Source organism: Onthophagus taurus, chromosome 3 (genome assembly GCF_036711975.1).
Source record: "Onthophagus taurus isolate NC chromosome 3, IU_Otau_3.0, whole genome shotgun sequence".
Lineage (NCBI taxonomy): Eukaryota > Metazoa > Arthropoda > Insecta > Coleoptera > Scarabaeidae > Onthophagus > Onthophagus taurus.
In genome coordinates, this window is record NC_091968.1 from 9,076,298 (window position 1) to 9,104,253 (window position 27,956).

General features: G+C 31.7%; 3 protein-coding genes and 1 long non-coding RNA gene across 8 annotated transcripts in view; 3 read left to right on the forward strand and 1 right to left on the reverse strand.

Annotated features, from left to right (window-relative positions):
* The window catches only part of LOC111413518 (C3G guanyl-nucleotide exchange factor), a 72,903-nt gene extending 62,605 nt beyond the window's left edge, over window positions 1-10,298 (forward strand). For all 4 annotated transcript variants that reach the window (XM_071194938.1, XM_071194936.1, XM_071194937.1 and 1 more), the window contains 3 exons: window positions 38-667; window positions 721-852; window positions 905-10,298. In XM_071194938.1, the coding sequence (XP_071051039.1) occupies window positions 38-667; window positions 721-852; window positions 905-1,034 (892 nt within the window). In that variant the 3' untranslated portion in view covers window positions 1,035-10,298. The remainder of the gene's footprint in view (window positions 1-37; window positions 668-720; window positions 853-904) is intronic.
* An 11,170-nt stretch (window positions 10,299-21,468) lies between these two features.
* On the forward strand, window positions 21,469-22,889 carry LOC111415660 (ribosomal protein S23). Its single transcript, XM_023047416.2, has 4 exons — window positions 21,469-21,548; window positions 21,900-22,059; window positions 22,406-22,604; window positions 22,788-22,889. Exons 1-4 carry the CDS (start codon window positions 21,545-21,547, stop codon window positions 22,854-22,856), a joined length of 432 nt encoding a protein of 143 aa, XP_022903184.1. The 5' UTR covers window positions 21,469-21,544; the 3' UTR covers window positions 22,857-22,889.
* A 283-nt stretch (window positions 22,890-23,172) lies between these two features.
* LOC111416978 (uncharacterized) lies at window positions 23,173-23,862 on the reverse strand. The gene is made up of 2 exons (XR_002706632.2): window positions 23,350-23,862; window positions 23,173-23,248 (listed from the first exon to the last, which is right to left on the reverse strand). It is a non-coding gene; the product is annotated as an uncharacterized lncRNA (long non-coding RNA).
* LOC111423238 (HEAT repeat-containing protein 1 homolog) lies at window positions 23,804-27,412 on the forward strand. Of its 2 annotated transcripts, XR_011639938.1 has the most exons (3): window positions 23,804-24,036; window positions 24,138-27,235; window positions 27,337-27,412. XR_011639938.1 is itself a non-coding variant. In XM_071194852.1 (2 exons), the coding sequence occupies exon 2, from the start codon at window positions 24,254-24,256 to the stop codon at window positions 26,690-26,692; it is 2,439 nt and encodes an 812-aa protein (XP_071050953.1). In that variant the 5' UTR covers window positions 23,804-24,036; window positions 24,138-24,253; the 3' UTR covers window positions 26,693-27,412. The 2 variants fall into 2 exon arrangements, 1 of the variants encoding a protein (XP_071050953.1); XM_071194852.1 differs by having other exon boundaries at window positions 24,138-27,412.
* The last annotated feature ends 544 nt before the right edge of the window (window positions 27,413-27,956 follow it).

Here is a 27,956-nt window from a genome sequence, read left to right on the forward strand (position 1 = left end):
TCCCATCTAAACATAATTTAAAATAAAAATCTTTTAGGCCATTAGATTTAGATAAAAACGTACAACAAATGTTAATGGATTTCGTACAATTATTAATATCATACGGCGAAATAACGTTAGCCAAAGCTTTAAGGGTGAAGCACCTCGATAAACACGATTGCAAAGTGTTAAGCCAACGTCCCCCCGTTGTCGAGATAACAACAAAAACGCCACAAGCGAGTTTATTAGATTTCAAATCGGAACAAATCGCCGAACAAATGACGTTTTTGGATGCGGAGTTGTTTGTGAAGATTGAAATACCGGAAGTGTTAATTTGGGCGGAAGAACAAAACGAAGAGCGATCGCCGAATTTAACAAGATTTACGGAACATTTTAATAAAGTTTCTTATTGGGCTCGAACCAAAGTACTTTTAGCTGAGGCGAAAGATCGCGAAAAATATTGCATTAAATTTATTAAAATAATGAAACATTTAAGAAAAATTAATAACTTTAATTCGTATCTTGCGTTATTATCGGCGTTGGATTCGGCACCAATTCGTCGATTGGAATGGCAAAAACAAATTCAGGAGGGATTAAAAGAGTATTGTGCCCTCATTGATAGCTCATCAAGTTTTCGAGCTTACCGAATGGCTTTAGCTGATGCTCAACCACCTTGTATACCATATATGTAAGTCAAAAATAATTTTAATTACATTTATAACGTCTTAATTTTTTTTGTAGTGGATTAGTTCTTCAAGATTTAACATTTGTTCATATAGGAAATACGAATTTACTTTCAAACGGTTTAATTAACTTCTCAAAAAGGTGGCAACAATATCACATAGTCGAGAATATGAAGAGGTTTAAAAAATGGTAAATAATTTATATTTTGGGTGGTTTAAAATGTTAAAAGTGTTTTTTTTAGTTCTTATCCGTTCAAAAAGAATGAAAAGATAATCGACTTCTTCCAAAATTTCGACGACCACATCTCAGAGGATGAGATGTGGGCGAAATCGGAGGCGATAAAACCCCGGGGTTCGAAAAAGACACAATGAAAGATTAGAAAAAGAAGTTTAATTCAAAAAATTGTAGAAAAAAAAATTCTTTGAAGATGTTTTAGGAAAATGTTATTAATTTTTTTTTAAGTTACCCAATTTTAAGGCATTTAAATGAGTTCTTTTATATGCAGTAAAAGCTAGATATAACGGATTAATATGCGTCTGAAGATGCATGGCTAAACCAGCAACTTTCTAGTTTTAGGTCTAGTGTCAAAATAGTGTAAAATATACAACAATCTAATGCTGAATAACAACTAAAGGCGAAACTAACAATAGCATTAGAAGTAACACTAGATCTAGAACTAGAAACATTTGAGTTTAGCTGTGTGCCTCTTAAGATGGGTAAACCAGAATGTTTCTAGTTGTAGCTCTAGTGTTTGTTCTAGTTTAATAAAAAATGCTAAATAACAATTAAAACTAGAACTAACACTAGAAACATTCGGATTTAGCTGCACGTCTTTTAAGACGGCTAAATCCGAATGTGTCTACTTCAAGATCTAATGTTAGTTCTACCGTCCTTGATGTATAGGGGAGAGTAGCCTAAGATGGACCGTTTTAACGTTTTTTAATTTTATGCGACATAAAAAGTACAAGTAATGCCTACATGTTAGCATATTTATTAATATTGAAAATATAATTTAAAATGTAAAAAAATACATTTAAAAAATGTATGTTTTTGGTCAAATCAAGGCAATCACTTTCTCAGGTTGGACCATTACATAATACAACAACTTCAGCACATTTTGTGTGCACCCAAATGTGACATTTGATGTACCGGATCATGTCTGCTTTTAGCAGATTTAGTTTTTGAGTTATAATCGATGTTGATGATGAAAATGTTAAATTTGAGGTTTTTAGCTTTTTTTAAATCTTTGGTAGATAATAATAAATAATTCGCGAATATTATTAATGATACATATTCGTAGGATGATTTAAAAAGTTTTCCGTCTTAAAAGATTCTTTCAATCATTTTTAATTTTTGAGATATAATCCTTTTTGATATAAAAATTGGGGTTTTATTAATTGTTTTTGCATCTTGGGTTGGTAATAATAAATAATTCGCGAATATTATTAATGATTCGTATTCGTGGAATGATTTAGAAAGTTTCTTGTCTTAAAAGATTCTTTCAATCATTTTTAATTTTTGAGATATAATCCTTTTTGATATAAAAATTGGGGTTTTATTAATTGTTTTTGCATCTTGGGTTGGTAATAATAAATAATACGCGAATATTATTAATGATTTGTATTCGTGGGATGATTTAGAAAGTGTTTTGTCTTAAAAGATTCTTTCAATCATTTTTAATTTTTGAGATATAATCCTTTTTGATATCAAAATTGGGGTTTTATTCATTGTTTTTGCATCTTGAGTTGGTAATAATAAATAATACGCGAATATTATTAATGATATACATTCTTGGGATGTTTTATAAAGTTTTTTGTCTAAATGGATTCTCAATCATTTTTAATTTTTGAGATAAAATCCTTTTTGATGTCGAAAATGTCAAATTTTGGGTTTTTAACTGTTTTTGAATGTTGGGTTGGTAATGATAAATAATTCGCGAATATTGAATTCGTGGAATGATTTAGAAAGTTTTTTGTCTTAAAAGATTCTTTCAATCATTTTTAATTTTTGAGATATAATCCTTTTTGGTATCAAAATTGGAGTTTTATTAATTGTTTTTGGATCTTGGGTTGGTAATAATAAATAATACGCGAATATTAATAATATACAATCGTGGGATGTTTTATAAAGTTTTTTGTCTAAAAATATTCTCTCAATCATTTTTATTTCTTAAGATAAAATCTTTTTTGATGTCGAAAATGTCAAATTTGGGTTTTTAACTATTTTTGATTCTTAGGTTGGTAACAATAAATAATTCGGGAATATTATTAATAATTCGTATTCGTGGGATGATTTAGAACGTTTTTTGTCTTAAAAGATTCTTTCAATCATTTTTAATTTTTGAGATATAATCCTTTTTGATATCAAAATTGGGGTTTTAATTGTTTTTACATCTTGGGTTAATAATAAATAATACGCGAATATTATTAATGATATACATTCGTGGAATGATTTAAAAAGTTTTTTGTCTAAAAAGATTCTCTCAATAATTTTTAAATTTTGAAATAAAATCCTTTTTGATGTCGAAAATGTCAAATTTGGGTTCTTAACTATTTTGGAATCTTGAATTGGTAATAATAAATAATACACGAATATTGTTAATGATATGCATTCATGGGATGATTTAGAAAGTTTTTTGATTTAAAAGATTATTTCAATCATTTTTAATTTTTGAGATATAATCCTTTTTGATATCAAATTTGGGATTTTAATTATTTTTACATCTTGGGTTGGTAAGAAAAAATAATACGCGAATATTATTAATGGTATACATTCGTGGGATGATTTAAAAAGTTTTTTGTCTAAAAAGATTCTCTCAATCATTTTAAATTTTTCAAATAAAATCAATTTTGATGTCGAAAATGTCAAATTTAGGTATTTCATCATTTTAAACCATAGTTTTAAACTTATAACATTAGTAATAACGAAAGATGTGTTAAACTTAAACTTCTGCTTTTTCTTCCTCATACATAAAACAGAACCATGTTGTCTTAGTTTGTCTCTTTTGTTGTTTTGTTCCAAATTTCGTTTGTTTTTTCTTGTTTTGCTGCAGTTTTAAAGATTTTTCTTGCTTGTTATTAATGCAGCTTTCTGGGCAATTCCTCTAGCTCGAGAAAGTGATGGTCATGGCAGTGGATTCTGTTTTGGAGGCAATTTTGAACATTTTTGATTGTTCTGGTTTGACATACATCAACAACAATGTTATCGTCTTCACTGTCACTTGATGACATTGATATTGGCTCAGACTCAGTACTTGGTTTAGGTTGCTAAAATTGGTGCAAATTGGCTATCTTGAAAGACATGTCGATTAACAGGCCTAATACCAGAGGCACGAAAAGCATTCTCGGCAGTTGCAACTGTAGCTGCTTTTCCATATTATTCAGCAATTTACAACTCTGCATTTTGCTTATTTTGTCCCCTTTACATTGACGAAAAAAAGTTTCTTGTGCCTGAGTAAAATATATTTGTGATGGCCCAAAGAAAGCAATGTCTAAAGATTACAAACGATGAGTAGTGTGTCCAAGCAACTGTAAAGGTGTGTAAAGATATTGCCCTATTTGGGTGTATTCGTGTTCGTCGTACTTGCCGCTATGTCTATATATTGTGCGCGACAGAATTGAATCCGACGAACGCCGTGCAATGTCTGGACACACCTTTATAATATTATTCCGTTATCTCGAGCGAAACAACATGCATCGAAATTTCTGCTGTGCGTGGTATGTCCATCTAGTAATAAAGCTACCTTCTTGTTATTGCTGCAATTGACGTGCTGTTCAAAATATTTCAACCAGGTAACGAACAACTCGGAATTTATGTAGCTGGTATCAGAGATAGTAACAATGCTTTGTTTGCTGGCGATGCTCCAATTTCTAAATCGTTGATTCTCTTTTTTTTAACCCTCAAACGGTAAGATGGATTTTTGTGACATAAATAGCAAGGTGGGGTCGAATCCGACCCTGCCCCAGAAACACAGTATTTATTAATAAGTGGATTATATCGTGATCATAAAAAATAACAGTATTTTTCAACTATTTCTCTTAAAAAGGAAAAAACAAAACAATCTTTTTAGAGATAAAAATAATAACGTACTACACGTAAAAGAGAGGAAAATATAAGTAATTAGTTAACCAAATCAAAGATTTAAAAAAAGGAGAGTAGATAATACCTATTACATCAATTCATCATCGGAATTACAATTAGTACATAAAATAATTTTATGACTTTCGCAAAGGCAACGCTTACATTTTGCACAAAACGTTTCACTTTCTATCTTGTGATTTATCACAAAAATCACATCTTTTTTTTAAGGGTCTGCACCGACATAGCAACTTCTTGTAATTCATCGCCTAAAAGCTTGCTTATTGACGTACTTATTGGTTTCGTCAAGGAACAAAACTTTTTGAGAAATGAGGTTCTCGCGTTATTAGAGAACGTATCTAGTTTTGCGTTCCATTTGTAAATAACAAAACTATTCCCGGCAGCAATTTCTAGAATCCCATAAAAATATCTCATCGGCCATCTTCGACAAAGCATGTTCAGAACGTCTTTAGTTAAATTATAAAACTGGACGATTTCTGGTTCATTGGAGTTTTCAGCAATAACTTTTTGGTTTTTCTTCGGAGTGAAAGAAACCAATGTTTTGTCATCTTGATACATGAATTTTGAAGACCCGAGTGGAGCTGGAGACAGCATTGCATGAGGTATCTGAATTTTATTTTTCCTCAAAGTACTCACAAATGTAACTTTTCTTTCAAGGAATGCTTTGGTTTGTTCATAAGATGAGAACCAATTGTCAGCTGTTATATTTCTATTGGTTCCATTTATACATTCAGTGAGCTGTAAGACTACTGTGCTGGCAAAGGTAGATCTACCCTATCGTTTCTTTTTTTATTTACCAATACAAGTGCCCCATACCTTCCGCATCAGAGCATTATACGGTTGCACGATGTTATTATTCTGAAGCGATCTTTCTAATAAAATTTTTCCGAAACCGCACGGAAACTGTTTAAAGTCTTCCAATAGCGATTCAACAAAAGCTTAGGGAAACGCCTTTGGAGATCGTAAATCACACTTAGGCAATCGGTCCCACCCCGGCCGGTCCGCCGCGCCGTTCAAAACTCGTTTCTGATGTTTACTCACCAATAGATTCGACACGGAAAGACAAATAAACGTTTTCCGCTATTGGACGATTTTAAACAGTTCCCGTGCGGTTATTATAAACATTTCGGAAAAATTTTATTAGAAAGATCGCTTCAGAATAATGCATCCTACAACAGTATGATACTCTGATGCGGAGTGTGTCCCGTACACTGTATATGGTAAGCCTTTTATAAAATAAAACGTTCGGGTGTCACAAAGCGACATTATTTTCAATTAGTATTTATCGGGTTTGGACGGAATGTAGGTTTTGAATGGACAATGGCCTCGAAAACTGAGTAGAGTTTCATCTACTGTACTATATTCCGAGGGGCTATAATTTTTAAGCAATTGTTGAAAGGCAAATTTTTTCTTTGACATAATACAACGAAATACAGGAGGCCCGTATGTTGCAGAGAACATATCCTCAAGGCATAGCACAAAGTCTTTTAGTACAACACTCATGTACAGGAGTCCAATTATAGTTTGTATCTCGATTACATCTGTTGTTGATAAAAACCACTGAACTGTATTTTTGTATTGGAGTCTAAATTTTTCAAATTATTTATTATCTCATCATTTATAAAAAATGAAAATATTTTATATTCGTCAGTAATTCCTCGTCCTTTCCCTCTAGGTCCTGGAAGATGGGTTATTATATTACAAGTTGTCGTTCTGGAACATTTTGAAAGAACCGGCTTGTCACACCACATACTTTCTAAATCCTCGCCCAGTTCGTAATTTTCATTATCTCTATTATTTCTATTTACTTCTAAATCGAGAGTCATCATTTTCATCGTAAATAAAATCATCTTCACTTTCACTATTCGACAATATGTCATCGTTCCGACTCAATTTCTGTGCTCCCTTTATCACTTGTTTCATCATCTGAGTCTTGTTGTTGCTTCCGTAATTCAACCAACACCTCCTTGGGAGTGTGAAACATTTTGTAACGACTTATTACGTCAAAGAACTGAAAAAATTGCAAAAGTGCTTAATAGCAGAAGTGTAACGCAGCTGGTAAGGCTGGCTAAAAAAAGACGCCATAGTTCAAGGCCACTTACCGGAAAGATGAAGCTCCTCTGATGATCTGCTGGGTATTGCCTGGTAGGGTACCTGTTCTCTCGCAGCCGTTAGAACGGATGGGGAGAGAAATAAACAAATCAGCCACCTTACCGTTTGAGGGTTAAAAATTAGCATTGGAGGGACATAAACCCCAGCTGCACTGACCGCGCAGACCATAGTTGTATTAACTCCGCGCTGACCACTCGTTATAGCCTAACTTGTCGTTTACCTTTCCCCACAATCTTCCTTCGCATCGATTACTGCATACTGGAGAATCCAGATTCATCGACGTTAAATATGGTGTCAGCATATTTTTATCCACAACTTTCTCCAAAATAACAAGAAAATGGTAAACATTCTCTCGATTTAATCCTTTTGCCATTGCCATAGAGGTTCCTTCCGGCTTGCGTGAGGACAGTTTCGCCTCATAAACGCATAAAACCATTTCTTCCCAGCAGTTTTCTTGTGTTTGTTGAAAATGTGTGACAATGAGTATTTTTCAGCGACATCAAAAGCCAATTTTCTTATTTCCTTGATAGTTAATCCAAAAAGATATTTATGTGAATAAAAAACTTTGCTTTTCAGAAGGGTGGAATTTTCTTTATTTTCAGCTCAACCGGTTTCGACTATTTTTTAGTCATCTTCAGGAACAATAGTCACGTCAGTTTCATTCTTAATTTTCATAATCTGAATTCATCTCAATGATGATCATTTAATAACAAAAAATTCAAGAAAACGTATATAAAAGAAGAGATGAATTCAGATTATGAAAATTAAGAGTGAAACTGACGTGGCTATTGTTCCTGAAGATGACTAAAAAATAGTCGAAACCGGTTAAGCCGAAAATAAAGAAAATCAAAGAAAGCAAAGTTTTTTATTCACATAAATATTCTAACAAGATGGGAAGTAATAATATTAATGAACAAAAAGATATTCTTCACATTTCAGAATGTGTTCAGCAAGAAGATTTTCCATTTCGACAGAAAATGTAGGTAGTCCAAGTCTTTTCATTTCATTCACATTTGAATTTTTTCCGTCAGGGTGTTTCAATTTGAGCAACCACTATGTGGTCCAAACTAAGTAACTTTAACAAAATTTTGTTTGTCTTATATTAATTCGTATAGAACTAATTGCAATAAGATTATTTCACACAACTATAGGAGAATAAATTCTCTATCCAATGATATAATAATTAAATCGATCAACACGCTATGGAAGACATGTAAATTTCTACAACGACATGCTTGTAAACACAAAATTACCACTGCTCGCTTTGTCATGGCTCAGAAGCCAGCTGAATGCACGATATCATGTTCTGCAGGGACTACGCAACATAAATTGTCTATATTAAGAATACATTACATTATAGTTGTCAACTTCGGCTACTCTCCTCTATAACAATTAAACGCTGAATAGCAGCAACAATAAAACTAGAACTAACACTAGACCTAAAACTAGAAACATTCGGGTTTAGCCACACGTCTCTTAAGACGGCTAAACCCGAATGTTTCTAGTTCAAGGTTTAGTGTTAGTTCTACCTTCCTTGATTTATACATCTTATAGAGTAACTTGGGGAATAACCCCAGTTGGATTCTCTCTCTGAACGCTAACATTTATATTTAAATATACTAATATACCGATGAGGTCCGTTATATCTAGGTTTAACTGCAGTTATAATTATAATTTAATTTATATTTCATATAACGTTCCCTTCCAAACCAAGATTTGACTGCACAATGAATTTCCGCGGTGCAACGAAGCAACAACAACACATTATTAACAAAAAAATGATACAAAAATTGAATTCGACAAAAAAAACAAATTTTACAATGTTTTTAAGAAATAGGTTAAAGAAAGTACGATTCACAACAACATTTTTAACGCTGATTTATGTATTCGGGTGAGTTTTTACGATGATGCGACTGATATTATGTAAGTATTAATAAGAAGTTTTACGTGCAATAGGATAAATAAAATAAAATAAACGCGGTTTTAAAAAATATCTTAAAAAAAATGATAATTAGTGATTTCGCGCTGATAGCTTAAGAGTAAATCAACTATTTAGATGGCCTAATTAAAATTAAGAACATTAAAGAAATTCCCCAAAAAAAGCTATTTATTTGTTAGTGCAATACTTATTTTTTTTTGTGATATAAATAAACAGTTAACCCTTTAATCACATTTTAAGATTAAATTTCAGTTTCATTTCGAAGATTATTATAACAAGCTAAGAATTAGAATTCTCGAACAGTACTTATAAAAACGTTAAAGGGTTAACATGCAGATTAATGTGTATGTAAAGTAAAAAATTAAAAGTATCAAGTAGATATGAATGCAAAATCATTTCTTTAGAGCGTAAAATGATCGTGTCAGAAAAAAAAATGTAAGCTGAAACCGTGTTGTAGTAAAACAAGTAATCTCCTCACTATATTAATATTAAAAAAAAGTAAATGAATAATAATAATGGAAAATAAAACACAATTTAATCCAGTTCTTTTATACACGTCTACGAATAAAATTAAAAGATTAAGAAGTAATCTAACCTGCATGCATATCAGTAAAAAAAATAACTTGAGTGATATAATGATCAATCATCACAGAATTATTTTTATTTCATACTATTTAGATTAATTTTTTTATCATATTAATTTTAATGAAATAACTTTTCTTGCTATACAATTTTATGAAAAGATTTTGACCAAATCATAACAAAAAAAATAATTTCTAATTAATAAAAATTAATTGAAACAAAACGAATGGAATTATAAATATGTAAGTGTACCGCGTGAGAGTGACTCTTTGGTATTGAGAACTTGGAATCTTTACTGTGATTATTTTTAAAGGAAAAAGACAGCTCTTTTTTCTAATGAACGGGAGATGAGTAAATTATTAAAAATTAAACAAAATATATGTATATCGAAATGATATTTTTTGAGCGTGTATTCCCCTTACAGTATTTTATATTAAATCCTTCTAAAAACTGTCAAAAAATAACCCCTTTTCGGTTCAATTTTATTTTAATTTTATTTTATGAATGGTATTACTCTGTATATGTATATAGAACTGTGTATAAGTATAATTAATAGTTATGTATAATAGTTTTTTAAACTTAGTAAAGTACAAAAAAAGACTTGTCGCTACTAAGTTGTGCCATGAAATTTTATTATTTAATTAACACGTCGTAGTCTGATTTTTTTGTAACTTTATATTTCCTCTTCCTATTCAATACACATCATCCTCCTTTTTTATAATTTGTATCGATTTTTAACCTCTTTATGTATAAATCCCCATAATAATCGTGTTTTATAAAAAAAATCGGCAGCATGACGATGTTGAGTTTCTATATAAACTATATGCTTTTAATCTACAGTATGTCTGTATGTGTGATATAAAAAATGTACTTCTGGGTACCTAATTAAATTATATCTATAAAATTTATTGGGTTTTATTTACAATATGGAAAATCCGTATTCAAACACCCTCCGAAATATTAGAAAATCACGAATTACTCAACAATGGTAGTAGAAATTTCTAATATTTTTGATGATTTATTTTACTTAGAAGAATAAAAATAGCAAAAGTAGATATAACGGTAAAGGTAAATGACATTTTAGTCACAGTTGACAGCAAAAAATGTACAAACTTTATTAATAACTAAGAAAATTATGATGCATTTGAAATAACACTAAACTGACTTCCATAAAAATTTCAACACCTAGAATTTGTTAAACGATTTTATTGAAATTTTTATCAACGATATCTCTCATTAGAACAAACGATTTAAAATGAATAAAATCTAGCTAGTAGTTTGGTTCTTTTTTTTTGTTTTTTCCTTTGCACTCAATTTTTTTTTTCTTTGAAAATTATTGTTCACAATTTCGTTCTGAACTTGGAAACAATACCAAGAGTACGTCAACATCAACATTTTTCCCAATTGACTGATTTTGAACGAATAAATTTGAAGAAATAATAAAATCAGTGAGTCAATTTTGCAAATTATTGTTCACAATTTCGTTCTAAACTTGGGAACAATGCCAACATCAATATTTTTCCCAATTGCCTGATTTTGAACGTGGCCGTATTATTGACATGAGAGAGGCCGGACTTTCGCTAAGAGAAATTGCTCGTCGTGTAAACCGAAATGTTACAACGGTATTGAGATATTGGTCCAAATGGTCCGATCAATCGATGCAACAATATCGCCCTGGCTCTGGACGTCCCCGCAGGACTACATATCGCGAAGAACGTCGCTTAAGACTTTTGGCCACAAGAGACAGACTTTTAACAACTCGATTGAATCAAGTGATTGGATGAGAGGTGTAGGACCCAAAATGTCAATGTCATCTGTTTATCGCCGGATAAGGTGTGATGAGCTGCGTTCATATCGTCCATTTTTATGTCTCCCTCTTACACCACTTCACCGTCTAACAGAACGTAAAAATTCAACATTTTTTGTGGAACGCAATACAGCCTTCATACAAGAAGTGATGATATGGCGTGCAATATGTTACGGTTCCAGGTCACCCTTGGTCTTCATTAATGGCAACTTAAACGCCGCTCGTTATATTGCCAATGTGCTAGAATGTGCCGTTGCGCTTCTATATCTTCAGGGGCTGGAAAATCCCATTTTCAACAGGATAATGCGCCCTCTCATACGGCAAGGGCTACAAACCGTTTTTTGGAAGAAGCTAGCATTGCCGCCCTCCCATGGCCTGCTCGGTCGCCTGATTTGTCGCCCATTAATAATAATAATAATTTATTTGTTATGTCCACATTATTACAGCATTTTCACACGTTAGGTTATACAGGGTGATTCACATAAGAACCGACACAGAGCAGGGACATGTAGAGGGCAATAAATTAAGATGATTTAACGTAACTTAGCTCTATACTAAGTTGTACACCTCAGGAGTTATAGGCCTTCAGAGTTGGCTCTTAAATTTTTAAAAAGTTCAATATCTTGGTAATACATTAAGCTAGAAAAACTAAATTTGGTGTACATTATTTAGTGTACCAAGGGTATCAATTGGTAGCAAATTGAACTCAATTGAGACATTTCATAGGGTTGATTAAGGGTGATGGTACCCTAAATTTTGACAAATTTTTTTAACCTTTTGGCGAATTTAACACATTACTACATTTCATGTGGAATTTAATTCTAAAACTTTTCTTACCCGTATTATTTTTTAAAAAACTTTGTCGTTTTCATAAAAAACTTAAATAACTAAAGACACGTATTTCGTAATGTTACTTAAAATAAGAGAAAATTTAGTAGTCGGCTATGAAATTGTACGTCAAACTTGACGACAAAATTATAAAAGGTTCGTTCCAACAGCACTTTTGACTGCCAATTGACAGTCACCAGCCTGCGCAGTTGAAAAGTGCTGTTCCATCCGACCCGTGGACGTGCCGCGGACTGGTCGGCGACAAGTCAAATGCGTACCTGGTTTCGACGATGTACGGTTTGTCACGTTCTTTAGCGCTTGCGCATAACAGCGCATAACTCATTTCCAATTATGCAGCCGGTCTGTTTGTATCTCTTATGGGTATCTTTACCATCAAGCGTGTCTGTCACGACGAGCTGAGTCTATATCTATGTGGCAAACTACTGGCACTATTTCTCTGAAAATTTGTATATAGCGTTTATCCGAGGTGCTCGTTTCAACTAAAATATTTTCAGTTTTCTCCAACTTCCGGTTATACCGGAAATGGACCCAACTTCGTTATTTTAAATGGAATGCACCAATTTTTATAGAATTTTTGAGATCCACACTAAATTTTAATACAATTTGATACAAGTCATCATATGTCTAGAGTGCACCATTTATGCATTATTTCAGTTTTTTCGAAAATTATGGCAGATGCAACCCTTCATAATAAAAGTAATTTGTCAAAATTACAGGAGCCCGGCCAAATATTCTCAGGGTTCGCACAGAGAGGACCCATAGGTGACATAACCCTTTAAAAGTTTTTTAAAAAATTATACAGAGTTGTCAGAAATTTGCCCCGAATCTCGAAAAGTCGAAAATTTCATCTTTTTAAATGGCATTATGTAAGCTGTGGGTCGTCTCTGTGCAAACTTTGACAATATTTGGCCGGACTCGACCGTAATTTCGAAAAATTATATTTATTGTGAAGGGTTGCATCTGCCAAAATTTACGAAAAGACTGAAATAATTGAAAAATGACATGAAAGACATATGATAACTTATATCAAATTGTATTAAAATTTGGCGGGGATCTCGAAAATTCAATAAAAGTTGTTAAAATAACGAAGTTAGGGTCCATTTCCGGTATAACCGGAAGTTGGAGAAATCTGAAAATATTTGAGCTGAAACGAGAACTTCGGGTAAACCCATATGCAAAATTTCACAAAAATAGTGCAGGTAGTTTGCCATATGCATATAGACTCAGCTTGTCGTGACAGACCCTGTACAGGGTGTCCAAATTTCGATGGGTTTGTAGGGTATCTCAGTTATTATGAAAGATAGAAAGTAGCGGCTTTCGCGAACCTACTTTTTTGGGAAATTTACAATGGCGCAAACCAAATTTTCATATCCCTCTTCGTTTTTGATATACAGGGAGTATTTCCAAATTTACGATTTTCAGACACCTCCTGTATCTCGGCTATCCGGAAACGTAAAAACGGGTTCTAATAGATTTTTTCACGTAGAATCCAATGGTGTACGTAGAATTTTTCTAGTCGTCACGGTTTTTGAGTTATTAAGAGTTAAGTATTTTAGAAGTTGAGTATATAGTATTTGAGTTGTCTCAAAAACTCAAAAACCGTGATTACTAGAAAAATTCTACGTGCACCATTGGATTCCACGTGAAAAAATCTAGTAGAACCCATTTTTACATTTCTACTAAGTTTCCGGATAGCCGAGATACAGGAGGTGTCTGAAAATCGTAAATATCAAACACTCATCAAAAACGAAGAGGTCTATGAAAATTTGGTTTGCGCCATTGTAAGTTTCACAAAACTAGTAGTTCAAGTTCGCGAAAGCCGCAACTTTCTATCTTTCATAATAACTGAGATACCCTGCAAACCCATCGAAATTTGGACACCTGTACATTTGGATTTGGATTATTCTCTACTCTTTTACATGTTTCTGGTGTTTTGTTTAACAAATTTTTAAGAACTTTTATTTTATATGTATGTTTTATGATAAGTTTCATAGACAACTTAATCAAAAAAGTGAAAAAACATGCATATTTTTATTTCATTTTTCTAGTAAGGGTTATTATGGGGTAATTACGCTTTTTTTACATTTGTAATTAATGCTACTTTAGTTCATTACAGTAAAGCTTCGCTAATCCGAATCAATTAAAACCAGCTCAATTCAGATTATGGAAGCATGCGGATTATTGAAGTCATATTTAAATATTATCAAAAAAAGTCTTATAAATACTTATTTATAGATTTATTGTACTAGATAATATATGCAATACATGTTTTATACAGTTTATTTAAAAAAATCAAACAACTTTGTGTGTCGCATGCAGTCTTGTTTAAATTTCATGGCGCGTTGCCGTAGAATTCTAAGGGTTGTTACGGTGTTTAAATCGACTGCATTCTCCTCCGCCCATTGAATACATGTACTGAAGCTTTTAATAGCATTCTCATGTTTTACTTTTAATTGCTATTAAATTAGCCGATAGTTTGTCCCAAGCATTGGCAAGCATGAACACAGCATCCTTAATAGAAATATTCTTCAGTGCTTTGGAAATATCGTCTTCCTCTATAGATAGAACATGTTCTAAGAGACTTTTCCGGTAATACACTTTCGTTAAACGAATTGCATTTTGATCCATAGGTTGGATAAGTGGAGTACAATTGGGTTGGTATAACGTAAACAAGTAACTATAAATTATAAAACTAAACGTGTTTCAACTTGTTTAAACGGCCACACAAAAAGACCGTTAATTCCGATTAGCGAATCTTCTAGCAATTTGGATTGCAAGGGACATAATGCAAATTTCACGTTTTCTAATTTTGTTCGGATTACAAGGGAATTCGGATTTGGGGGTGTTCGAATTAGCGGAGCTTTACTGTATTGTTAAAAAAATAATTAAATGGATCTCGTTTGAAATGGTAAATTGTGGTTGCAGCGCTAACTATCGGCAGGGTTGGATATAAAACGTACATAGAAATTGAAAACCGTTCCAACAGCGTTGACGAAATGTACGCGTACACAAACGTGTCCACGGACGAACATGCACAGAAAAAAGTCCTGTACTAGTCGTGTACGCGTACACGACGCGACGAGTCAAATTTGTGCGGTTGGAACGAACCTGAAGTTATTTGACGACAAGATTTTCTCCATCTTTTCTCCATCACCTTTCATTTTTGAGTTATGATCGATTTTAACACCAAAAAGTACCCAATTTTGACATTTTGGGGATTTTCTCTTTATCACCTGAAAATCATTACATCTAAACTAAATTTGTTTATGGATGATGTCTTCTTAGTTGACAATAAACAACTTATTCCTAAAAAACTTTTCTCCATCACCTTTCATCCTTGAGTTATGATCAATTTTAATACCAAAAGTACTCAATTTTGATATGTCGGTGATTTTCTCTTTTTATCATTAGAAAATCATTATAACTAAACCAAATCTGTTTATGAGTAATGTCCTTTTAGTTCATACTAAACAATTTATTTCAAATAAACTTTTCCATCACCTTTAATTTTTGAGTTATGATCTATTTTAATACCAAAAGTACTCAATTTTGACATTTTGGTGATTTTTTCTTTATCACTAGAAAATCATTATAACTAAACCAAATCTGTTTATGGATGATGTCGTTTTAGTTCATAATAAACAATTTATTTCAAAAAAACTTATCTCCATCACAATTAATTTTTGAGTAATGATCGATTTTGATAACAAAAGTACTCAATTTTGACATTATGGGGATTTCCTCTTTATCACTAGAAAATCATTACATCTAAACAAAATCTGTTTATCAATAATATCTTTTTAGTTCATAATAAACAATTTATTCCTAAAAAACTTTTCGTCATCACCTTTCATTCTTTAGTTATGATCGATTTTAAAACCAAAAGTACTTAATTTTGACATTTTGGGGATTTTCTCTTTATCACTAGAAAATTATTATACCTAAACTAAATTGGTTTATGGACGATGTCTTTTTAGCTCATAATAAACAGTTTATTTCTCAAATTACGTACAATTTCACAGCCGACTACTGAATTTTCGATGATTTTAAGTAGCATTAACAAGATACGCGTCTTTAGTTTTTTGAGTTTTTTATGAAAACGACAATGTTTTTTAAAAAATAGTAAGAGTAAAAAAGTTTTAGAATTAAATTCCACATGAAATGAGGTAATAATGTATTAAATCCACAAAAAGGTTTAAAAAATCTGCCAAAATTTAGGGAACCATCACCCTTAATCAACCCTATGAAATGCCTCAATTGGTCTCAACTTGCTACCAATTAATACCCTCGGTACACTCATATCGTATACTAAATTTGGTTTTTCTAGCTTAATGTATTACGAAGATATTCAATGTTTAAAAATTTAAGACCCAACTTTGAAGGCCTATAACTCCTCAGGGGTTCAACTTGGTATAGAGATAAGTTGCGTTAAATCATCTTAATTTATTGTCCTCTACATGTCCCTGCTCTGTGTCGGTTCTTATGTGAATCACCCTGTATTACATGGATATACATAAATGAAAATACACAATAAACAAATACATGAATATTTGCAAATACATGAGTCAAATTTAAAAATTAATAAGTAAAATTAAATCATAGATTAAATAAATATATATACTTATATAGATGGCGTGTTCTCCACCTTTAGATTTAACGCTGTTTTTAGTTGTGACCCGCGATACCAATGGCGCTAGTGAACATGCGCGGGAATTTTTAAAAATCTTTCAAATTTGATATCCTTGATTTTTGAAAACTGCATGATAAAATTAAACAGAAACAATTTTCGCTTATAGCGAATTTGTTTCTGCAAAATTTCAACATACACAGTTATCAAAAAACAATTATATAGTGTAATAGGTATTATAATGTTAATGATAAAACAAAATTTGATAAAATAAATTACATACAAGTAAAACAACAAAATAAAAAAACATATAAAATGAAGTAAAAAAAGTATGTAATAAAAAACTATAATTAAATTACAAAATTATTTTATAAATAAGCACAATTCACTTGGTTGTTTGGAAAAAGACACATATCAACCCCTGATTTTATTTCTTTTAGTTACTCACTTCATTAATCAATCTTAACATTAACAATACTTTCCTTTTCAATCTTCTTGTCACTATTCGTTATAAATAAACTACAAGCCTGCTATAAACAGTTTTTAGATTATTTCTTAGACAACTAAAAATCAAAAATGTGAACATTAATTCAATCGGTAAAGAAGCTGTTCTTGTGTTGTATGCTATCAGCGCCAAAGGTATCACGGGTCACAACTAAATTTATTATTGACGCATGCTTGTACGGAATTAACACAGCATGAATTAAATAAAATAAAAATAAAGTCAGGTATACACATGTATACAGGATGATTTTTTGAAAACGATCCGCCTGAGATATTTCAAAAACCAAAAGGAAATTAAAAATTTCCGAAAACAAATTCATTTATATTTCAAGGGGGAAACGGTTTGACCTATGATTCACACTTTTGACATTTACCCCTGCGCCCCCACGAATACCTTCCCAAAAATTTTAAATGGAATAATCCATCGTGTGGTATCTCAAATGAAAGTTTATCTTATAAGGATTATGGTGATGTGCCTCTTGAACATTTTTTTATTTAGCATTGAGAAATGATCAATTCACTTTACATTAGGATAAGAATTTAAACATCTAAGGTCCATTACTACCATCTTTTAGTTAAATTTATCTTATAGATAAAATCATCTACTAGCCAATCAGAGCGCGTGAAATAGCCGTAACCATAGTAATAATCCCTTAGATAGCTTAACCAGAAGATGGTAGTAACGACCATTAGTAGGCGTTGAAAATAACATTTTAACAAAACTAAAAAAAGAACATTCACAAGAACTGCTCAAAATGAGCACCATTGGTCTCCATGCAGTAGTAAAGCCGGTTTTCAAATTCTTGCCTTACTTTCTGAAAAGTTTCTCGTGGAATGTTTCGGCACTCGTTGATAATTCGTTGACGCAAGTCATTTAAATCTATGGGTTTAGTCTTATAAACTATTGACTTTAAATGATCCCAAAGGAAGTGGGGTCATTTAAAGTGGTCATTACTTGTGAGGTCCGGTGATCGTGGAGGCCATTCGATTGTTCCTTGTCTACCAATCCAGTGATTTGGAAATCTCCGGTTAGGCCAGTTACGAACAATGCGGTGGAGCACCATCCTGCTGGAAGAACAATTGATGTTCGTCGAGTACTTGATTACCTTCTTCATCAAGCTGGTTTTCAACTTCTTCAGTTATTAGAGGATCGATGATGTTCTATATATTCAAGTACACGTCACTATTTAGCGTTTCATTAATGAATATGGGTCCAACTATTGAATTACCTAGTATTCCTGCCCAAACATCAATCCTTTGAGGTCTCTGGGTATGTTTCTCTCTTGTCATATGGGGATTTTCGTCGCTCCAATATTGTACATTATCCTTGTTCACATATCCATTTAAGTAAAAAGTGCACTCATCACTGTAGCAAATGTTTTTTACTAAATTTGAATTCGTAATGATCATGTCTGTCATAATGTATGAGAAAATAGGAAACGTGGGAAAGTGACACATCACCATAATCCTTATAAGATAAGCTTTCATTTGTGATACTACGCGATGGGTCATTCCATTTAAAATGTTTGGGAAGGTATTCGTGAGGGCGCAGGGGTGAACGTTAAAAGTTCGGAAATATCTTAGGCGGATCGTTTTCCAAAAATCACTCCGTATACAGGTTTTCAAAAACTCCCGGGGCGGAGCTATAAGTTTTGAATGAGGGAAGAAAAATATTTGAAAATTTGGGGATCACTAAAGAGTCATAAAAACTACATTAGGTAGTTTAGAACGTCCGTCAATGTGGAAAATTTTGGTTTAATTTTTTTTTCTCAAAAACCATAAACGCTAGGAAAATGAAATTTGGGGAATATGTTTAACTCATAATAGGGCACGTTTTGACCCTATTTGTACTTTCAACCTACCCTTCTAAACTACTAAACGTAACCACCCCCGTTCAATTTATGCCTAGATTTCTTTTATGAAAATGATAAATACATTGGAAAAATTTCAGTTAGGGTGTTTACGTTGGAGCTGCGATAAACGATAATAGCGACGATACTACCAAAACAACGAAATTGTTGTCATAGTTTTATATGCAGGTGTTTATATTGGAACGAGAGCTGCGATAAACGGTAAGAACAACAATGAGAGCAGCGATAAGAGCGGCGCAAAATGAATTGAAAACGATTTGTCAGAACAAATCTGTTGTGGTAATTTTTATCTTTTTGGTCCCACAAGGGGGATCTAACAAAAATTTCACTAATTAAACAGTCGATATCCATGCCGACCACACTTGATAATAGCAAAGAAAATAGGGAATATAATTAGCGTCGCTCTTATCGTTAGTCGGCTGTCAAGCTTGTGACAATTCGTCGCTCCAATATAAACACTTGCATATAAAACTATGACAACAATTTCGTTATTTTGCTAGTATCGTTTAAGCAGCTCCAACGTAAACGCACCCTTAGATAGATAAAACTATTCTAAAACTTTTTTGTCTGTCTGATGTTCTTCTAAAACTTAATAATTTCCGACAAAAAAAAATAATTAAGCAAACACTAACTGTTAAGCTGTTGGGTTGTTAATTAAAAGTTGGAAAGAATTTTTAATGAAAAAATCTTAGTAGGCTTTGCAAATTTTGTCAGAAATATTTTTGACGTTTTAATGTTAGTGGTTTCCCTACTATCATTATTTTGAAACGTCGAGTGAATGAGCGTAAATGCTGCGTTATGACTGGTTTTGCGGAGGGAGCGCGAGGGTGTACTCGCCTCGCTCGCTTCGCTCGCTCGACTCGCAAACTCAGACTCGTTCGATAAAGCATCACTTTGTCGACTTGGTACATAAATAACTATTATGAGAAGAGGTTTATAACAACGCGATAAAATTTTATTCAAAAATTAATTTGAAAAACAAAGGGGGGTTATGGTTAGTAGTTTAGAAGGGTAGGTTGAGAGTACAAATAGGGTCAAATGTGCCCTATTATGAGTTAAACATATTCCCCAAATTTCATTTTCCTAGCGTTTATGGTTTTTGAAAAAAAAATTAAACCAACATTTTTCGCCTTTTTTGGGAAGCCGAAGTCGCCCATGGTTCATATATCAAAGTACCCTTAAAATTCACTAAAGAATCACCTTGAAGTTTGCTGCAGTCATTCAGATACATTCTGTATAATGGTTGGTTGTGTTTTAGGTTATGGTTAGTTGTCAAACAGGTGTACATTGGAGTTCAAACATCCATTCATCTCATACTCCAGTCACTAGGTCTTTCTCTCTCTATCGTGGGTTCAACCCTTACACTCATATACAGGTGGTCCATTTCATTTTAATTTTTAGTGTCACAACTAGATATTTTTGCTTTTATTCATTCATTTCCTTTGCTTAGTCATCTTTGTTTTTTATTTACCATTCGTTATTTTTCTTCATTATTTGTTTTTTTCCTTTGCAATGGTTGGATTTCATGTAGTTTGGCTTTTCTTTTCCCTCTCTTCTCTGCCCCGTGGTATTATTATTTAAGAGAAAATTACAGACAATAATGGATTAACATATATTAGGTTTCTTTTGCGAGCCAGGGGCCCAGTGACTCTGCTTAAACAGGGAAAACAAACAAAATCTAGGAGAGCCCTTGGTACTAGGTTAGAACAAGGAATCTTGGTGGTATCTTTTAGGATTTAGTGGTAGTTCTAAGTGGGATTCATCACAGCTTCATTTATTTACTAGTCAATATCTTAATATTCATACATCACAATTTTGTATCACAGCTGAATTCCTGTATCCTTTATAAATTGGTATAGCATTACATAGATTTCAAAAGACTGCTTGGCCAAGATTGATACCAAGTTTATTGGTAGCTGGTATTTTTGTGCTAAGAGGCCGCAGATCAATTTTCTTCTTGGACCCGTTCGAGGTTATGTCACAGAATAAGTTATTCTGTGGTTATGTTGATTTTATTTTTATTTTTTTGACATTAGCCTAATTTCATTTCGTTACTTACTTCATTTTAAAATAATACAATTATTTTTAAATTTACAACTTTCTAGTTATAAATCTAGTGTTAGTTGAAGGTTAAATGTTTAATTAAATAAACAATAAATTTTTTTTACAATAAAAGTAAATAATAAATTTTAAATTTAATAACTTCTAACTAGCGCCATCTTTTGCCCGCCGATCGTTTCTATTAAAACCACGTGTAAATATGTAAAAGCGTGTATTAGAAATTCAAATCGTTTTATTTATTATTATTATTAATTTATTTATTTCGTTTCATTCTAAAAAATCAATAAAAAAATACACAAATAACCAAAATTTTATTAAAAATAGTGTTCTTAATTTATTTAGGTTGGTACGGTTTAAAAGCCAATAACTTCCACCGCTTACTTCAAGTCGTATTGTTATTTCTTTTTACAAGTGATTCTTTCACAGTCAACATGGGTGAGTGTTTTTCCATCGAATTTTAGCCTTTTTTTCACAAAATTAATTAAAATTTCTCTCAAAAACATCACTAAACAACCCCTTTCCTCTTAATAAATTATCCCAAAACAGTATAAATCTAGTTTTAACCCAAACGAAATTAAAATTTTTAGGCATGTCAAAGCGTACATAACCAAACTATTTTTTATCCGAACCATCCGCCCTTAACGAAGATTTTTTTTAACCATTTTTATTAACAAATATTAATTTAATAATGTTAATTTACCACGAGGTGGTATTATTTTTTTGAAATTTATTAAAAAAAAATTTCGAAGTGAGTATTGATTTGTTGGTTGAACTTCATCTCTGTAGGTAAGCCCCGTGGATTACGTACGGCGAGAAAACACGTGAATCATCGTAGGGAGCAACGTTGGGCTGATAAAGACTACAAAAAGGCTCATTTGGGGACCCGTTGGAAGGCCAATCCTTTCGGTGGAGCTTCCCATGCCAAAGGAATCGTCCTCGAGAAAGTGTAAGTTAAAAAAAATTGAGACAAAAATTGCATCATGAGACTACTATATCAGATTTATTAATTTCTGGATGGTATTTTTTGAATTGGTGCTAGAGAAAAGGGGCTCTGAACCATTGGGAGGTTGTCTTTATTGAACCTTACGCTCTGATATGTGCCCTACATTAAAAAAAAATTGTTTGATTAATAATTTTGCGCAGGATTTCTTTGTGAATGGTTTTTATTTTAAATTTGCCAATCACAGGAGAATTCTGTGCGAAATTTTTATTCTATTTTCTTCAAATAAGTTATATCAACATTTCTTGTGAATTTTCTTTTTTGTGCGTTATTTTAATTCACATTTTTTTAGTGGTGTTGAAGCTAAACAACCCAATTCGGCTATTCGTAAATGTGTGAGGGTACAATTAATCAAAAATGGAAAGAAAATCACAGCTTTTGTACCCCGTGATGGTTGTTTGAATCACATTGAAGAAAATGATGAAGTTTTAGTTGCAGGTTTTGGTAGGAAAGGTCACGCCGTTGGTGATATTCCTGGTGTTAGGTTTAAGGTGAGTTTTAATTTGATGTTTTAGTTAAATTAGAGGTGAAATAAAATGATTTTAAAAATTTAGAGCCAATCCAATGACATTTTAATGTTGTGATTAGTAACATTTTATGATTAATTTCTTTATTTTTGAATTTTTTTAATATACATGTATGTTTCTTAAGTTGATTTTTTGTTTTTGTTACAGGTTGTTAAAGTAGCTAACGTCTCCCTATTAGCTTTGTATAAAGAGAAGAAAGAACGACCAAGATCGTAGAAATGATTTTGTAAAATAAAAAACTTAAATTAATTTTGTTTGTGTTTATTTTGTATTCATTTCTTAAACTCGCCTTTTGAACTACAATTCTGATCATGTGATTGTTGCTAAGTTCATAAGAATTACAGTAAAATCTTGTTATAACGGACTAATACGGGGGACGCACTATGGAAAATTTAGTCCGTTTGCTGATCAAAAATCAATAACTTTTTTATTTTTAAAAATAAACCTTTCAAACTTGGTAAGAATATTCTACATTACAAGAAGTAAGAGTACCAATTTTCTTTTTGAAAAAATTGAAAAGAAAAATCAACTGTACTTTTTACTGGTTTTAAATTTATTAATCGTTTTGTCTTACATGTTTCGATAACAAGTTATCATCTTCAGAGACGCTACAAAGAATTAAATTATAAATTATACTGGTTTTAAAAACATGTGGGTTAATTAACGAAAATGAATAATTCTATTTAAAAAATAACTAAAAAATACTTACTGCGTCAAATTTAATTAAGAAGAAACATTTAAATTAAGGTTCAACGTGAATACAATCAAAGATCGGGGTGTAAAACTAAAATTCTTGTTTGTAATTTGTTTTTGGTGTTAACATCTATGCTGTTGCTGTCGAAATAAAACGTAACGTGAACTTGTTCTTAATCGATAACGGAAAGAAAGAGAGATGTAACTAACTGGTTGTACCACTATTGCGAACTCTGTGTACGAATTAAATTGGTTTTTAAAAATCAAAATCACATTCATATCAAATATATTCTATGTTAAGATCAATAACTTAATTTATTCTTATATTATGTGTTCATTATTGTGTTTCCTACTTTCATTTAACAGATCTAAATGTCGATGAGTTTCAAAATGAAATATTTTCCAAAATGAGATAATATAAAACGAGAAATAGGGAGAAGAAAGGGGGGGGGGGGGGAAAGGGAAAAGGGAATGTTTGGTCGTAAGGATCCCAAAAAGTGCGAAATTGTGTATACGTACCACCTCTTTCTTTCCGTTATCGATTAAGAACAAGTTCACGTTACGTTTTATTTCGACAGCAACAGCATAGATGTTAACACCAAAAACAAATTACAAACAAGAATTTTAGTTTTACACCCCGATCTTTGATTGTATTCACGTTGAACCTTAATTTAAATGTTTCTTCTTAATTAAATTTGACGCAGTAAGTATTTTTTAGTTATTTTTTAAATAGAATTATTCATTTTCGTTAATTAACCCACATGTTTTTAAAACCAGTATAATTTATAATTTAATTCTTTGTAGCGTCTCTGAAGATGATAACTTGTTATCGAAACATGTAAGACAAAACGATTAATAAATTTAAAACCAGTAAAAAGTACAGTTGATTTTTCTTTTCAATTATCAAAAACTGGTCGATCATGGATCAAATAAACCCTTACGCTTTAATTGATAACCTTGGTACTACCGAAATGATCCACCGTTACAAAGAATTAACATTTAAGATTGAATTAAAGAGACAACATATCAAGTTTAATTCCATCTGTAAAACAGAAAATCTTTTCCCAAAATACACAAACTACAAACTTCCACGACATCTTACTGATTCTCAAATAAACAGAATTAGAATGAAACACGTAAACACTGAAATTAAAGAACATCATAAAAACATAGATTCATATAATAGAACACTGAACTTTATTTATCATAATCTAACCAGAAAACTTCACTACCTGGAATTAGAAGAAATAATAAACCAAGCCAAAACATTCAAAAGAGAAGATCTTACAAGACTATGGAAAACTAAACAAAAGAAGATTAACAATCTAAAAGAAAGGAAAAATGATATATTGACTAATAAAGCGAACATTACCAGATATTCAAAATCCTACAAATTCCACCAAAAAGTTACAAATTTATCAAACATTCAATTCTCCACCGACGAATGGAACTTACTCAACAAAGGACACAAGTATGCAATAAAACCACAACTACAAGACACAGCAAAACTGGCCATCGATTTAGAAGTCGCTGCTAATAAAATCCCAGGAGAAGAGAATTTAAGAAAGGAATTAATAGAAATCTTGAAGAAGAAAGAAAAGGAAAAAGTTCCCGATAACCAAAACAACAACAATAAACAAGAAATTAATACGTTGCGTAAGATTAAGTATAAAATCCGATCAAATTCATTAACAATTACAAAGGCAGATAAAAATGCAGGTATAGTAATTTTAGACAAAAATATTTACAACTCAAAAACCCTAGAGTTTTTTGAACAAAACAACTTTGTAGAATTAAATAAAAACCCCACAACCGCATTTCACAACAAAGTAAAGAAACAGATAAAAACATCACAAGAATTTCTTAAAGAACAAAATATTACAATATACAATCTTATTCCTATGAACCCTAAAATACCATTAGCATACTCACTCGTTAAGTTACATAAACAAAACCTACCTATTAGACCCATAATATCTTCATTGGATTCAAGTACATATAAAATATCCAAATTTTTACTACAAATATTTAAAAATGACATACAATTCAAACCAAAATACACCATAAAAAACAGAAACGAAATCATCAACACAATAAAGAACACCACATTACCAGTAGATTACACTATTTTATCATTCGACATAACTAATCTATACACCAATATTCCAATTACAGAAGCATTACTACTAGCAAAAGAGTTAATTAAAGATAAATTCAATGATACAAATACTGAACATATTTACAATTTTTTAAAATTATGCACAGAACAAAATTTTTGTCAGTTTGATTGTAAAATTTATGAATATAAAAAAGGTTTACCTATGGGCTCACCACTTAGTGGGTTGCTATCAGATATTTTCCTCAATAATTTAGAAAAAGAAATTTTAAATACCAATAATCCTAATATCTTACTATGGCGCAGATACGTCGACGACGTACTAATCATCTGGAATAACAAAGACCTAGACTCAATTCATTCTTTCTATGCCTACATTAATGGTTTGCATAATGATATTAACTTCACAATGGAAATTGAAGAAGATAACAAATTAAATTTTCTAGATCTCACCTTGACTAACAACGCTAAATTAATTACTTTCGACATTTACAGAAAGCCGACGCAGACAGATTCGGTCATTCCCAAAAATTCTTACCACCACAAAAACCATAAAGCTGCAGCATTTTGGGCTTTCATTTACAGATACTATAATACACCTCTTTCAAAAGAAAGCAGAAATAAAGAATTAGACATAATCCATAATATAGCCAAAAATAATGGATATACAGAATCAGACATTGAATATATCATAAAAAAATATAATAAAAAACAACAACATTTAATTTCAACAAGCTTACAACAAACAAACATAACTAAAATCTATCGCTCAATAAATTACCCGGGCAATATTGGTTATTCTATTCGTAAAACTTTTCTTAAATATAATGTCAACATTTCATTTAGTAACAATAATACCTTGGGAAAAATTTTAATTAATGCAAAAGATAAATTACAAACACTTGAACAGAATGGTGTATATAGATTAGAGTGCGACACCTGTGGTGCAACATATATTGGAGAAACCGGTAGATCATTGAAACAAAGGATTAAAGAACACAAAAATAACCAAAATTCCAACTTTGGTAGACATATGATTATCCATAACCACGAATTTGACATTAATAAAAATTTGACACTACTCCATAAACAGAATAAGGGATTTAAGCTCAACTTATTAGAAACATATGAGATAGATAAATGTCGAACCAAAAATCAAAATATCGAATGTCTAAACGACCAGATACACACATTTAAGACTCCACTCTATAAATCCTTGATAAACCCCTTTCCTATTCCTTAACCTTAACCTCCCAAATTGCAGAGGACTTTGTGTAGGTGGTACGTATACACAATTTCGCACTTTTTGGGATCCTTACGACCAAACATTCCCTTTTCCCTTTCCCCCCCCCCCCCCCCTTTCTTCTCCCTATTTCTCGTTTTATATTATCTCATTTTGGAAAATATTTCATTTTGAAACTCATCGACATTTAGATCTGTTAAATGAAAGTAGGAAACACAATAATGAACACATAATATAAGAATAAATTAAGTTATTGATCTTAACATAGAATATATTTGATATGAATGTGATTTTGATTTTTAAAAACCAATTTAATTCGTACACAGAGTTCGCAATAGTGGTACAACCAGTTAGTTACATCTCTCTTTCTTTCCGTTATCGATTAAGAACAAGTTCACGTTACGTTTTATTTCGACAGCAACAGCATAGATGTTAACACCAAAAACAAATTACAAACAAGAATTTTAGTTTTACACCCCGATCTTTGATTGTATTCACGTTGAACCTTAATTTAAATGTTTCTTCTTAATTAAATTTGACGCAGTAAGTATTTTTTAGTTATTTTTTAAATAGAATTATTCATTTTCGTTAATTAACCCACATGTTTTTAAAACCAGTATAATTTATAATTTAATTCTTTGTAGCGTCTCTGAAGATGATAACTTGTTATCGAAACATGTAAGACAAAACGATTAATAAATTTAAAACCAGTAAAAAGTACAGTTGATTTTTCTTTTCAATTATCAAAAACTGGTCGATCATGGATCAAATAAACCCTTACGCTTTAATTTTCTTTTTATTATTTTTATTTCCTCATATATACAAACTATATGAAGACAACTTCTGTCCCAAACTACCGTTTCGAGGTTGTGATGAATCTTTACATTTGATGGTCCTAGAACCTATTTTGACCATTTTAGCATTACATCTGTACATATGTATCTGTTAGTATATAGTATGTATATATACGTGTGTTCGTAAACACGATAACTCAAAGACGCAATTATCTACTTCCATGAAATTTGGTATGCGGCTATTAAATTAAGACTGTTGATCTCTACCAACTTTTGGAACAAATCTGTCGACCGGAAGTAGCAGTTTACTTTAACAGATTTAGAAATAGTTAAAAAATTTTGTAAAAATCTGAATAAGAATAAGTAACTTTCAGATACAAAATTTCTACCATCTCACATAACCGGAAGTAGTACTTTACCTGAAACTGTACTCATTTGTTTCATATAAGCTGGTACTAAGTAAAATAAAT

What these genes read in the sequence shown, in the direction of transcription:
- LOC111423238 (XM_071194852.1), top strand. Translation starts at nt 24,254, where the DNA reads ATGGATCAAATAAACCCTTACGCTTTAATTGATAACCTTGGTACTACC.
- LOC111415660 (XM_023047416.2), top strand. An exon ending in GGAATCGTCCTCGAGAAAGT is followed by an intron (nt 22,060 to 22,405) that starts GTAAGTTAAAAA and finishes ACATTTTTTTAG; the next exon opens with TGGTGTTGAAGCTAAACAAC. An exon ending in TTCCTGGTGTTAGGTTTAAG is followed by an intron (nt 22,605 to 22,787) that starts GTGAGTTTTAAT and finishes TTTTTGTTACAG; the next exon opens with GTTGTTAAAGTAGCTAACGT.